This window comes from Protopterus annectens, chromosome 1.part0, assembly GCF_019279795.1.
Source record: "Protopterus annectens isolate FY-2018-M chromosome 1.part0, PAN1.0, whole genome shotgun sequence".
NCBI lineage: Eukaryota > Metazoa > Chordata > Ceratodontiformes > Protopteridae > Protopterus > Protopterus annectens.
The window spans coordinates 1624475833-1624491786 of NC_056725.1; the positions used below are offsets into that span (position 1 = coordinate 1624475833).

Consider the following 15954-nt stretch of genomic DNA (forward strand, 5'->3'; position numbering starts at 1 on the left):
TGATACCCCAATCCCATGTGCAACACACGAGAAAAAGGGGTTATGAACAGATATTCAAATGCAGTGTAAAAATACAGTGCTGTGGCTTATGTTTGTGTATGTGTGTGCGTGTGAGTGGTTTGAAGTCTATATAAGTGCATACAAGTGTATAGAAGAGCAACAAGCTGACCATCATTTCTTCCACTTTGCACTGTCAAACATCAGCATTGCATGCATTAAGTGGCTATTTTTGGTGGTCTGGGTAAGATGTGTGTTAATGAAACACAACAGTGGTACAAAGACTCGTATTGCCATCTGACAACTCTCATCTCCCTGTCTGAGTTCTTGGCTGTGGCTCCATCTGTATGGGGTCTGCATGTCCTCCCTGTCTCTTTGTTGGTTTTATTCAGATGTTCTAATTTTCTCTAATACCCCAACCACATACTGTAGATGAACTAATGATTGTTCAATTTGTGTAGAAAGCATTTCATGAATGCGTGTGTGTTTATCTACTGATAGATATAGCTTATTAGGAGCAGTGCAAAAAAGTGTGTAAAATAACATTGGAGATGTGCATACATAAGTCTCCTGGGCAGTGAAACAATAAGGAATAAAACTTCTCAGAACATTTAGAACCTCACAGCATCTAGGGGCCATCATTCCTGACCGTAAAACTGACTTAGTCTGGTCCTCAGCCATGGGCCATACCTTGTCTAACACTGACCCCACTCAGAGGTGGGCACAGCGATTGCTATAGTTTGTGTTGGGCAGACGATACTGTGGTCATTATTTCTTAAAGTGTCCTCACAGTCAAATTTCAGAGGTGTGTACAGAATGTCACTATAGCTTGTATATTGGCTGGGGACAGTGTGGGAATTTCTTTAATTTTTCTCAAATTCACATTTCGTAGGAGTGTGCAGAATGTCAGTATTGCTTATCTATAGCCAGTGTACTGTGTAGGAACAACAAGTTAGAATGAATTACTGTAAATGTTATTTTTTTTTACTTTCTTCACAATTGAAATCAGATGTTTGTACTGGCGTATATCTTCTGGGGGAATAGGTGAAAGGAGACATACTGCATATGTACAACTAACAGCAATAGGTTAAAACATGTTGTTGTGCTCAATTTCTTCTTTCGCTTTCATCCTAGTTTGACTTCAAAGGGGTACAGAGAAGGTGGCTACCTTTGGAATTAGGTCTGAGGAGGAGTGCTGTGTAGATGTATGACAGCAGCAACTTGAAATATATGACTATGTTCATTTGTCCTTTCACTTTTATCCCAATTTAACACTGTACAGGTACATTTAAAATTACTAGCTGTTTGGGGGGAGGGGTTGGGAAGAAGGCAGTCAACCAAGATATGATTTATGTTCCCTCACAAGCATTTTATTCTCAGTTTATAAACAACTACTACTCACTTTTGTGGTAACTATTGTGTTGCCAACCTTGAACAGCAATCCTTGGACATAACCTATTTCTTTCTTGAAAGAAAATTAGTTTCTTTCAGTAGTGTAGCTATGGTGGGGCAAGAGGGGCAAATGTTCCATGTGCAAAGTGTTGGGGAGCACAAACAGCCAATCTTTTATTAATGTAATACTGGCTTTTAAAAGACGGTATTGCATTTGCAGTCATACCTGACAGCAGTAGCACTGCATGTGTGGTCTAAACTGTAGCAACCATTTAAAAGTAAAAAACTAAATCTTTTTAGTTTTAACTGCAGCGCTCCATGCAGACAGGGTATAAATTGTAGCAACTGTTTGCTACAGTTTAAAAAGGAAAATTTATTATTTTTTTTTTTAACTAAAACAGAAGCACTGTAGCATTCCATACAGGCAGTGTTGAGGGAGGGAGGGCTGGGGGCAGGGCACATAAATGGGACCTGAATGGTTGGGCCAGTAGAGAGGGGGACATGTCATGCATCTTTCCACCTGGTTGGTGTACCAGTAAAAGAAACATCTGTTTTTTGTTTGTTTTGCTCTTCAACCAAGGGGGGTGGGGTCATTGATTTATCTGTAATAGGTCTATCAGTTACAATTTTTTTTTAACTCCTCACTTGAAGAGTGGAGGGGTGGGGTGGTGGGTCACAGTACCCGGCCCAGGGTACTGGCTGAACCAGCTGCACTTCTGGTTTCTTTTCTTAGTCATTTTTTTTCAGGCCATCATTGGACCAATGGTTGTGAAAAAAAATCTATAAAATGCACCTTACAGCATTTAGAATACCATAACTTCTGGGTGCGTAGTGGCCCCTAGACCCCCAGCATAATTACATTCTTTTCTCCACAGTTATTACAGTACAGTCTTAGCCAATTAGGATGTGTTAAAGGATAAAGGAAAAATCTGCAAAAAAAAGTGTGAGGAAACCAAAACAAAAACAATCTGGATAGTACCAGGAGAAAAGGATGGGAGGAAAACAGGGATGAACTGGGTTGTATGCCAGGGTGACACTAGAATGCAGGGTGGGGATTACCATGGAATACTCTGCCTAGGGATCTATATCATGCAGTCAACTACGTGTTTCTGGATGTGGCTTGCTACCTTGAAGCAAGGTGGTTGTGTTCATCATAAAGGCAGCATGGCTCATTTGTCAGGAAATCGAAGGATGCAAAAGCTGCAACCCTAGAATGTATTTTAATTTCTCCATACATCTTGTGGAGATTTTCGCCATACTTCTCAAGTGTACCTCATTACGAGGAACGTACCTCATTTGGGGTCTTAAAAAGTTCATGTTCCTCGAAGTTCCCTTAAAGTTCCACATTGGAAGACTCTATCACACTTTTTTAAGTGAAATCCATTGTAAATAAATAAATAAATATATTAATTCATTAAAAGATCTTCTCTATAAGTAAAAACATCTCATGCCACGGTGGTAGCGTTGTTACCTCACAGCAAAATGTTCTCCCGTTCGATTCTTGGCTTGGGAGTGCCTTCTGTGCGGAGTCTGCATGTCCTCCCCACGGTTGGGTAGCGTTCGAAAGACATGCGTGTGTAAATGGGCGTGCCTTTGTTGAAGGTTGGGCGTGGAGCTTGCACCTCGGCGTTTCATAAAAATCTACTGCCAATCATTATCCACTGTGGCAACTCCTTACCGGGGAAAAAGCCTAAAGACAAGCAACAACATTGTAACCATCTTATGACCTTCTTACTTGAAGTTGTTAGTAAGCCATTAGTATATGTTCCACATTTTGCCCATTTGTTCCACATTATGAGGCCTAGTGTTCCTCATTTTGGACATGGAAGGTTGAGAGCTATGATTTTCGCCATGAGCCTCTGCTGAAAAGTGGGCTTCCACTACCTCTCAACTGTACAGATTTCTGCAGAATGTCCACATTTTTGCCTCATATTTCTGGCGTGTTATGCATAAAATTGTGTTTTATTCTGGCAAATCATTGCCAAATCTTTGAAGACTGAAGTCAGAATATAATGACAGACTTTTGAGATTCAGACTTCATACCTTTCAGAAAATTCATGCTAATGCAAAACCTGTTATTCTATAAAATCTCTAAGTTCCCCCATTATTTATTGCTTTGTCCAGATTTCTTGCTGTAAGAGGTTGAACGGTCAATAAAAGCAGTTGCGATTCTAATTGTGAATGGTATATTTTGTCAACAAAGAGTTTACACTTCTATACATCTGGTAATCCTAAATCCTACGCATACACAAGATTGAATACCAACATCACAGGTGCACCCATCATAAACGTCACTGCTCCATTTCAGGACAATAACAATACAATTAATACATGCTTGTATTAGGATATGTACAGCATCAGTCAAGTCAAGTGGGCAAAAAGTCAACACAATGCCAAAAACTGAAATCCGAGAAACAGAGTATCAGCAATATACAACATGCACTATAACAGTAAAGTCCAAAATAAACTTGACAAGAAACACCCATCCTCTTAATCAAAAACGTTACAGCGTAAGCACGCGTCACGTGATGCGGAAATCTAGTTTGGCCTTTTCATTCAGGTTGTACCGCGTTTTATTGTAAAGAATGGGGACGTCACGAGAATCTGCTCGTAAACACAAAGTAGAAAAGCGAATACTGATCTTCGACGAGGATAACAGACGGTTAGAACTATTCTGATTATGGATTTCTAAATAAACAGTTTTAGCGAAATATCTTTCTTTGAATTTTCCCCAGAAATGGCCACGTGTGTTTTGTTTTCCTCTGCTTGGATTGAAAATAGCAGCTGCTCTGCTACTGTTCTAGTAATAGTAGTAGTAGTTCTCAACGGTCCTAGATTTTTTTTTTGCTGTGTTCGTCATCCGTTTCACAGAACGGTAATGGTTGACAAAGTAAAAAGTTTTGTAGTGTTGCTATAAAATTCTAACAGTAATGAAAATAATAAACGTATCCTTAATTTGAAACATTTTAACATTTATTGTGATTATTTACCCCCTGATTCCCTAGCATATCTTTCAACTGTCCAGATTTTTTACTGATATTTTTGATCTGTTTCTAGTAAAATTTGTGGTTTTCTGGTAAATCATTGAGGATTGACACCACAAAATAACAGACATTTGAATGATTTCATATCATTCAAAAATGCAATACTAACACAAAATATTTTATTCTGACAGCTTTCTAAAGTTTCATAAATTTAAACCTTCCAACCCCAAAGTGAGGAACACTGACCGGTCTTGTATTAGAACAATACCTCCTGGGTAGTTCTGTGCATGCAGATGTGGGCTTCTCACTAGTGATTGACGTTTAAAATGGGCGTGGAAATGTTTGATGACTGACATGTATGCTAATTCACACGTGACATCTGTAAACTGTTTAATATTCACGCACCAATGCCATACCAACTTCAGCCACATAAAGCAGCCTTTATTGAACAAGCCAGTTCCCTCTTACTAAGGATGTGAAATGCAAAATTAACCACGAAAAAATATTACTTTTGTTCTTTGCTTTTGCATGGGGGTAAGCCCCCCATGCACCCCCCTTTTTGTGGGCTACTTCAATGTACCCACTACCCACCCTGACTTCACACTATATTGAGGAAGAGGGTACACAAAGACTAAACTGCTGCCTTCTTTACAAATATGTATGTAAAAATGCATGCAGATTTAGTGGTTTCTTAACTGTTGATAGCCACAGTGCATGACCTACAAAGTGTGTTAAAAGTAAATTGAGCGGTGCTGTGTAAGGTGCTTACTATATACATATCCTCACTTTAATTCATGATTTGCATCTCATTCTTTATTTCTCATTCCCCTATCCTGCTACCATCAGTTGCTACATTTCAAATAAAATGCTGTTCCTGCGCTGTCATTGCTCTAACAGAACGCATTCATCAATATTCATTTCCCCACAGGAATGATTATTCAGCAGATTCAGCAGTCTGCTGGGAAATGTCAGCCTGGAGGCGTGGTTAGGCTGGGATTTGCTACTGAGCCTCCTGCGAAGTACTTTTCTAATACAAAACCCATTGGCCCTCATAATGTGGAACAAATAGACAAAATGTGAAACACTAACTGCTTGCTAACTAGGAAGGTCTTAGGATGGTTAAAATATGCAGGTTTTACTCCTAAAAAAATCTCTTACTGAACTAATACGATTCTTTTCTACGTACTATGGATCAGTTATAAATTCCCAACACAGAATGTGTCAGACTCTTTCAATGTAGCACTGCAAAAACAAACTTTTTAGACAGCAAATGAGATATGTTCCTTATAATGAGGTGTACTTGAGATGTATGATAAGTTGTATAATTATTTAACTTGGTGTCATATCTCTCAGGTCAAGAAGTCTGTGCTCAACCAAAAATAATGGGGGAGGGGGGTAAAGGGCCAAAAAATAGGGACAACTTTTAAATATTGCTCTTATAGACTTAAAAATGCTAGAGAAAAATGTTTAGTGTGGCATGCATTTTCAGAAGGATATGAAGTCTGAAACTTAAAGGTCTGTCATAATTTAGTGATGTAAATCTTGCGTATTATTTATTGACATTTGTTTACCGGGATAGTCCACTGGGCCAAAAAGAGCTTATTTTCATTGAAGGCCTGGGGAGAAAAGCATTTATTTGCCACATTTATTACTGCTTGTTAGTAGCCTGCCTAAATTGAGAACAGTATTCTGTTGAATTGCAGCTTTATTTAAACAGTTTTTTGCTGTTGTGACTGTGATTTTATGCACTTTGAATTTCTAGTACTGCATTTTTTTTACCATAGGCTAGATTCTAGACTTGCTGAGTCTAGACTGTCTTGTATCACTTGAGCAGATATTGAAAGATGCGAGGCATCCGTTGCTTCCAACTAACTACAAGTGCTTGATTTTGCCCTTATGTTGCACTTTTAATTTGTATTTGCATTCTACTGCCTGAACTGTTTTTTTGCCACATTTTACTGTATTCTCAACTAGCTTAGCTGTAGCTTAGCCCAGTTCCAGGTTTGCTGTTTCTGGGTCTGTTTTGTAACTTCTGAGCATCAAATTCAAGCCATCCTTGTTGGAGAAGGCCTTTCTGCATCCTTGAGGGAGAAGAGTGCTGCCTGGATCCCATCTAATCAAGGGTGATGATTGGACTACAGCTCAGAGAGTGTGTCTTTATTGGCTTGTTTGAGTTAAAAGGGTTATTTGTTGTTTTATTTAAGCCCCATGTCTGCGCTTGCTTGCGTGTTGCACACCATCGTGCACTGCTGCGTAGCAGTAGTTACCGTTGGTGGTTATAGACGTAAATATTTTGCATGTCAAGTTTGCCCTTAGGTCTTTGCGTGTGGTCTTCTATAGATTTTTCGCAGCCCTGCTCTGTCAGGTAGAACACCAAGTGTAGCCTCAGAGGTGCCTACGCACGTCTCTCCCAGTAGCCATTCCTAAGTACAACCTCTCTTCCTGACCATTTAAATTACCTAGCACAATTTCCCACAATTTCTCCAGCCAGCTTGGTCAACAAAAGCATCCTGAGACAGTGTAGCAACTGCCTCGTTCATCGATAACCCTCTACTCCTAGTCCACACTAACTCAACATGTGAGAGATGCAACTATATTAAGAACCTTGAGTCCATACTCTCTTACACACCAGTTAGTATATATGATAGTGAGCAAGTTGTCTGCATGCACACCTCACCACCCAAACCCACATCACACATACCCACATATGCTGAGGTGCTCTCCAGAAATATACCTAAACACCAGAGTCTTCCCAAACACAAACACAAGTGCGCTACACATAATACTTCTTTTGCAGCACACAATACACATAATAGCTCACACACCAGTGTTTCACAAGTCAAGCCTTTAAGGCAAGCCACAAAACCAAGCATATTAGTCATAGGTAATTCCATCGTGAGACACACAGATGTTCCTCTCACCAGGCTGAATAAGGAGAAGAGATCATGGTCAGCTGTCTGTCAGGTGCCAGGATCTGTCATATTACACATGCACTCATGTCTCTCAACAGCATGTACTTTTATTACTCTGTCATAGTCCATGCTGTGAACGACTTGAGACATACCTCTCTGCACTATATAAAGAGAGACATGACTGAGCTCTAGGATTATGTGTCTTGGGCAGGTATGTCCCTAGCCTTAAGCAGCATTTTACCTTCACCATTTATGATGCCTCAGTACAAATAGAAAGTGATTGACTTCGGTAATTGGCTTAGTTTCTGATGTCATTCTAAGGGGGTATAGTATCTGTCAGCCTGAGATGACATGATCGACGGACCTCGATGCTTTGCCAGAGATGGTCTTCATCTGTCACCCCTGGGAATTTGGCTTCTGGCCAAGGCTCTTAACAACCCCATAGTGCCTTTTTAGACTGTGTCTGAAGGACAGAATTCCTGACGTAAAAACTCCATTTAAAAACCTCCTCAAGGTTATGCTGCTAAACACTAGGCGTCTTATCGTGAAACTGCACTCACTGGAAGCAGTCCTCACCTTGGAAGAAGTAGACATTTGTACAGTCATGGAGACCTGCTTCAAGGCTGTGGAGCGCACCCTAGCCATATCGGGCTACACCTCCTTTCACATGTTCAGATCACAAACTGAAGGCATGAAAACTAAAGGAGGCAGTGTAGCAATATTCGTTAAAGATAAATACACTTCCATATTGGTTAAACAGCATGGTTCCCTGAAGGTATTTCAGGTGCAGTTAACTGTTAGTTCAAGTCATTGCCAGCTACAGGACCCCTTCATGAAACAGGACATCCACTCTGCCTATTTGGATCTACTTGTGTTTGTCAAGGTACACCAGAACACCATAGTTGTGGGTGACTTTAACTATCCATCCATTGACTCGGTAAATTACTCTTGCTCAATCTCACTTGCCCAAAGGTGGTTCAACTTCATTAACATGAATGCTGTGGACCAGCATGTTGACACCCCCCAAGGGGTACCAACATCTTGGACCTGGTGTTTACCAATATGGGGGACCACTGTAGCACCCCCACTGAGAGGTCTTCCCTGGTGATCTCAGTCTCATTTGAAGTAATGATCACACCTGACCCCTCCCCCAGCAACAATTAAACTAAAAAAAAATTCCCCAAAGCAGATTATAACCTCTTAATGATGGTATAAATAGCTTCACTGCACCCTCCCTCAGATGGAACTGGCAACTGTGCCCAGTTCTACACCAATGCTTTATACAAGCGTCTGTATAACCACATTGACTCAGCCGTACCTGGTAGGACCAAAACAAGCTCCTCAGGGAAGAGCAAACCTGCCTAGTGGATAACTGCCATTAACAGGCTTTACAATAAGAGAAAGAAATTGCTGTCTAAGAGTAAAAGGGAGCGAGCCCTAAACTGGAGGCTATCCCTCCTCAGCTTAAACCAGCAAATAAGACTTTTTGTGAAGTCCTCCAAAGCAAACTACGAATCCAGATTGGCTTACTTAACTAAGGACAACAGTAAGGCATTCTTTAGTTACATCCGTAACTTAAAAGAAAGGGCCCAGATTTGTGTCAAACTGGTAGTTAATGATACCACATATATTGAGCCTGTTGACATAGCTAATCTTTTTAGCCTACAGGTTCTGTGAAAACTTCACTCTCCTGTCCCTGCCACACATACCCCATGACATCCCTAGCACCTGTCTTCTACCTTGTATCTCTAAAGAGCAGGTCATAAACGCTCTCTGTAAGGTCATAAGCACAGTGTCTATGGGACCTGATAACATCCCAGGCCGCATCCTACATGGGCTCAAACAAGAATTAGCAACACCGTTGGGTACTCTTCAGTTGTAGTCTAAGCACCGGCTTTGTCCAAACTGAATGGAAAAAGGCCACCATTATCCTCTTGCACAAAGGTGGTGCTTCCACTAACCCCAGGAACTATAGACCTATTAGCCTGACTAGCCTTATCTGCAAGTCCATGGCACAAATCATCATGGACAGCAAGAGAAGGAACAGGAAACTCTGATGCAGTTAATGTTGAGGAGTGATAGGCCAGTGAGTTCCCATATGACAGAGTAACGGATGGCACAGGATGAATTCTGAACAGAATGTGCCACAAGAAGTTGCAATAGAACTTTCTATAGAATGTCCGTAGGAAATGGAAAGCAAAAAATGCACTCTCAGTTTAGAAGAAAACAAGCTAAGAGAAGTTGCTTGACTTAATATAGATAGACATAAAGATCAATGAAAGCAATTGACTGCAGAAGGGCAATAAGATGCAAAAAAAGTCAGAAGTTTAATAAAACAAACACAGTAATTAGGACTGTCCATAGAGATCCATGTAATATAACCGAAGTAGACAGGGTATATTACTGTGCAGCTAAATTAATAACTGATAATGTTCTACCACAAGAATACAGGGTAGTGAAGGAGAGAAAGGGGAGAACTTGAATACCATCATGGAAGTATCAAATAGAGAAAACTATAAAGCAACTAAGACAAGAAGTGTCACTGTTAGAAGAGAATAGAAGAGGGAACAGATCAGCAAAAATACTTAGAAAGATAGATGTGATAAAATCAATACGTAGTATTAGAACAGATCAGGATCTATCGTGCACTATTGCAAGTACATTTTTCCGCCTGTGCTGAGATTTTCACTTTAAGATACGCAGATGAATATAAAGGAAAAACATATAAAATAAGCAATTTGATGACCCCAAAAAAGTTTTTATAGAGAATTGGAAACAAGGTTAAAAGGAATTAAAAGACCAACAAAAAAAGAAATGTATACATTTTGGAGAAGTGTCTGTGAAGATCCCGTGGAACATAATAAATATGCTAAATGGATAGAAGAAGTAAAAGAAAGAATAAGAATCTTAAAGGTACAGAATTTGAAATAGGAAGAAGTTTAAAGGTACAAAATATGGAATGGGATGAAGTAACAGCCAGAGCTACCTTAAGCTAGCAGAAGCATATCGACGTCAAGCAGGAATGGAAATCAAGCCACAAGTAGATGAAAATCAGTCAGCAGTCGAATGTGGCAAAAAAATAAAAGATAGAATATAAGGTGAAGGACCAGCTGAGAAGGCAAGAAATGTGGAGAATTGCAAAAATATAGTTGTAAGTATAGAAAACTCCTGGGGTGAATGCAGGAATGGTTAAAGAGAGGCAAATTCAAACCAAGAAATGAAAGGTTAATATTGGTGACACAAGATTGTGGGATTACGTACACGTTGGTTTACAAAGTCCATTGAACATGTGAGAGAAACAGACAAATATAGGTTTTGTAAAACAGAATGGGAAACAGTTGCACACCTTGTTGCTGCTTGCGACATACTAATGGCAGGACTGTATACTGAAAGGCATAATAATGTCGTAAAACTGTTGCAGTGGAGATTGTGCAAACATTATGGTACTGAAGTAGCTGAAAAGTACTGGAAGCATGAGCCACAAAGCGTCATAGAAAATGATGATGTCTACATCACATGGAATCATCTATTACCAACAGTTCAAAAGATAGATGCTAGAAAAGCAGATGCGATGGTCCAAGAAAAGAAGACAAAAGTAGCATTGATCATTGAAATCACCATACGTAGTGCCTACAGTATTTTGTGTACAGAGAGACACAAAGTCATAAAATATTAGGATTTGCAGGCAACAAAATGAGAGCAATGTGGAAGAAAGATACCCAGATAGTTCCAATAGTAGTAGCAGCAACGGGCCTTATAAAAAAAAAATCTACAATCATATTTAGACATGTTAAAGCCGCGGTGGTGCAGCGGTAACGTTGTCGCCTCACAGCAAGAGTTTCTCTCGTTCGATTCTCGGCTGGAACGCCTTCTGTGTGGAGTCTGCATGTCCTCCCACCGGTCGAGTGGCGTTCGAAAGACATGCGTAAATGGGTGTGCCTTTGAAGGTTGGGCGTCAGGCTGGCACCTCGGCATCATAAAAATCTACTGCCAGTCATTAGCGGACCGGAGTTCCACTGTGGCGACCCCTAACCGGGGTAAGCCGAAAGAACAACAACTAATACATATACGATTTGCAGAAGGAGTCATTACTGGGTGCTACGAAGAGCACTTCTGGCTCACATCAAAGATCGAAACAATACTAATTTCATGAACTTTAATTGTACTTTGACTTAGGAATGGGGTCCATTCCAGTCACGGTATTAGAAACCCAAAAGATTTGGAGAAATTTGGATTTGTCAAAGGGAGATCGTGCCTGTTAAACCTGGTGGACTTCTTCACGATAGTCACCAAGTCCCTGGATGAGGGGAAATCTGTACATACAGCCTGCCTAGACTTAGCCAGCCAGGGCTTTTAACACTATTCCCCACTCAGGCATCACTGACAAACTCATCCAGCTAAATTATTAACCCTTATATTGTTAGATGTGTTGCTAACTGGCTCACTGATGGAACCCATATAGTAAAAATAGGGGAATCCACCTCCAGCTACAGACCTGTAACCAATGGTGTTCCATGGGGATCAGTCCTGTGAACTCTATTGTTTGGAATCTGTTTCTCTGAAGTACTAGCTAAAACTGAAGATCTGTGGCTGACAATGTTTGCTGATGACTGCAAACTGGGAGCGGTCATAGAATCTCCAAACAGTGTTAACATCCTGCAAGAGGGTTTTACCAAATAAATGATTGGTATCAAAGTCATGGCCTTAAACCCAATACAGAAAATATATAGTCATCCCTTTTGGTAAGAACAATGTTCCTGCTAATTACCACATCAATAATAACACCCTGTGTATGCACTCAGTGGTGAGAGACCTGGGCATACATGTTGACAGCAACATTACCTTTGATCACCATGTCTCCACAGTGGTAAGAAGGGCATTCTGTATTGCTCATCTCATAAGTAAGGGCATTGCATCCCCCCCAAAAAAGTTATAACCTCCCTGTACTCTTCCCTCATCAGGCCAATAATTGAGTACAGTGCCCCTTTTGGTATGTACCTTTCCAAACACCTGCAGCAATTGGAGAGACCACAAAGGTTCCTCACAAATAAAATTCAAGGTCTTCAGCATCTATCGTATGTGGATCATCTGAAATCACTGTCACTTTATTCTGTTTCATACACACTACTCTGTATTGCGTTTAAGGCAATCTTTGACCTTGCTTGATTGGAAATACTGCATATCCACAAGTCAAATGGTACACTGGTTATTCACTCTAAAGGACTTAACCTGGTATGTGACATTAATAGAACCTGCTGGAGGGACAGATTTATCTTTCAGAGGTTGCCACACCTTTATAACAGACTCCCACCTCATGTCAAGTAGAGCCCCTCATTGGGCCTTTTCAGACTCACTCTGGAAGTTTGGATGGGTAACCGTAAATTCACCCAGGGTGTTCCCTCTTGGACAGAGGCAGTAGGTGCTGATTGTGGAAATAAGGGTAATGCTAGTCTTGTAAGGGCCCTAGGGCCATTAACCTAGTTAACTTCCTATGATCCTATAAAACATAGGACATTTAACAGTATTAAGAGTTACATAAAAATGACAGATTCAGCAAAAACTTTACCCCTCTGCCCCCCCCCCCATCAGTAAATCAGGACATCCCCAGTACCTGTCCCCTTCCATCTAGGGAACAGGTCATCACTGCTCTCTCAAAGGCAAAAAATACAGCCTCCATGTGACTCAGTAACATCCCAGGCTGCATCCTACGTGAACTTGGGCAGGAACTTGCAGCACCATTAGGCACCCTTTTCAACCAAAGCCTAAGTACTGGCTTTGTCCTAGCTGAGTGGTGGAAAGCCACTGCCATCCTTTTACACAAAGGTGGAGTGTCCACCCATCCGGGAAATTATAGACCCATCAGCCTAACTAGCCTGTTCTGCATCTTCATGGACCTCATTAACAAGTACTTTGGCAACTTCCAAACACTTGATCCCACACAGTTTGGCTTTGTCAAGGGGAGGTCATGTCTACTAAATTTGGTCGACTTCTTTGAGACCATCACCAAAGCCATGGACAAGGGGAAGATGGTGCACACCACCTACCTTGACCTGGCCAAAGCCTTTGACACTATTCCCCACTCGGGCATAATAAGTAAACTCTCCCAACTAGGCAGCAATCCATGTTACCAGATGGGTAGCAAACTGGCTCACTGATAGAACCCACATAGTCAAAATAGGAGAAGCCAACTCAAGCAGTAGACCCGTAACAAGTGGCATACCCCAGGGTTCGGTCTTGGGCCCTCTGTTATTTGGGATATACTTTTCTGAGGTGCAGGCCAAAACCAGTGGGCTATGGCTGACCACGTTTGCAGATGACTGCAAGCTGGGTGCTGTCCATCAATTCCCTTAGTGATGTGGACATCCTCCAAGAGGGTCTCACTCGGACAAATGACTGGTGCCAGAAACATGACCTCAAGTTGAATACCAAAAAAATGCATCGTCATCCCCTTGGGGGAGAATGACGTCCTCACAAATTATCGCATTAATAACAACGTCCTAGGCATGCAATTAGTCATGAGGGATTTGGACACCCAGGTTGATAGCAACCTGACTTTTGACCACCATATTGCTTTTGTTGTACGGAAAGCCTTCTACATGGCCCACCTCATAAATAGGTGTATCTCATCCAGGGACAGCCCCATTATTGAGTACAACACCCCTTTCAGCATGTACCTCGCAAAGTACATGCAGCAGCTGGAGAGACCACAGAGGTTCCTCACCAGGAGAATCCAGGGCCTCAAACATCTACCATACACAGGCTAAAAGCCCTATCCCTCAACTCAGTTTCATGCAGACTCCTCGGAGGTGACCTCTGTCTGGCATACAAGGCGATCCCAGACCCCACCTTGATGGACTGCTGCATATCCGCAAGTCAAGCTCCACTCGCGTAACTCGCATGGGTGGCCTTAACCTGGTCTGTGACATCAACAAGACTTGTTGGCTATTTGTGTCCCAGAGACTCCCCTATCTATGGAATAGACTCCTTCTCCACATCAAGCAAAGTACTGCTTTACCCCTTTTTATCCGCAACCTGGATAACTGGATGGGAAACAAAAAAATATACCCCTGGGATTCCACCCATGTTCCTGTTGGGCAGAGGCATCGGGTGCTGATTTGTCTAAACATGGGCTAAACTCTTGGCTATATTTATAAGGGCCTCCGGGCCAGTAGCCTAGTAATCTCCTATTATCCTGTGATTATACAGACAAATCAAGTTTTACATGAAAAAAATGCAAAGGAAAAACATTAGAAATGCTTTTTATAAAAGTTAAAAATACATATCTGATATAATATGCAAGAATGTATATTGTAGTTGTAGTTAAGTCATCTGAAGAGATGTAATTGATAAAGTGGTTAGGCATACGAGTATACACGTGAAGAATATATCAGTCAGGTTATGAAGGAGATGGTTTAGTACATCTGTAAATCCATTAGTAGAGAGGTGTTCACTCAAGGAGGTTTTGAAAGAAGCAAGACTCTGAATGGAACAAATTGCTAATGGAATGGTATTCCAGGCTCTGGTTACAACACAAGAGTAAAATAAGCATGCAGGTAGGTTGGTCTTGTGGATTTGCAAAAGGTGCTGTTTTTCAGACCGAAGGGACCTCTTGGGAAGATAGAAAGTAAATAAGAGCTTACAGCAGGGCAATCTGAGGGGTTGAGAATTATTTTGTGATAAGTAGTTAATTGCAGATAGGTGTGATAGTGTGGTAGTTAAAGCCTATTTAGTGAGTGTAGGGCTGTGTAGTGATGGGTGGAGTATCTAGAATTTGGAGCGAACCTTGCAGTCTTGTTATAACCTATTTCGAGTTTAGTTTTTAGGGAGGTTAACAGATTAGTAACAAGGGAGCACTATAGCTGAGAGAGGGAAGCAGATAAGTGGTTGCAAGCACTTGTTTAGTGGATTGAGAAAGGAAATGTTTATGCTTGTGTAAAATACCAAGTTTTTGATGTGTTTTGATGATGATATGTTGTATATGTAGGTTGAATTTTAGCCTTTCATCAGTTATTACTCCCAATAGTTTAGTGCGACTAACTACTTCAAGTTTAGTGCTACTCTAGCATAGTATTGTGAACTGGGATTTGTTTATGGGAGTATTTTTCTTAGGGTGAATAACATAAATTTGGTTTTGTTGGGATTAAGAGACAAATGGTTATTGTATAACCAAATCTATATAGTAGTAAATGCTGATTGATCAATTAGTTGTAAACCTGGTGTGGTGTCTGCAAAGCTTGTACTAGTAGAGTCATCAGCATATTGTATGAGAGACCCCTGACTGAAGAGTGAAGATGATTAAGATATTGAACAAGAGTGGCCCTAATATAGAGCCTTGGGGTATACTGGTAGACGGAAGATATGTCGATAGTGAATTTTGCCATTTAATGGGCATGCCTTCGTTGAAGGTTGGACGTCGAGCTGGCACCTCAGCGTTCTTGAAAATCTACTACCAGTCATTAGCAGACCGGAGTTCTGCTGTGGCGACCCCTAACCGGGAAAAGACAAACAGCAACAACAACAACTGCTGACTATCAGATAAGTAGCTGGAAAACCGGCAAAGAGAGGGATAAACTAGACTGATATTTGAGAGCTGAATTAGAAGAAGAGAGTGAAATATTGTATCAAATGCTTTTGATAAATCAAGAAATAGGGTGGGTACAATTTTTCCC

General features: G+C 40.9%; 1 protein-coding gene across 1 annotated transcript in view; it reads left to right on the forward strand.

The window, feature by feature from the left end:
- The first annotated feature begins 3901 nt into the window (after positions 1-3901).
- NOL12 (nucleolar protein 12) overlaps positions 3902-15954 on the forward strand; it is a 489987-nt gene continuing 477934 nt past the window's right edge. Inside the window, exon 1 of the mRNA XM_044073722.1 lies at positions 3902-4051. Coding sequence (XP_043929657.1) covers positions 3975-4051 — 77 coding nt within the window. The 5' untranslated portion in view covers positions 3902-3974. The remainder of the gene's footprint in view (positions 4052-15954) is intronic.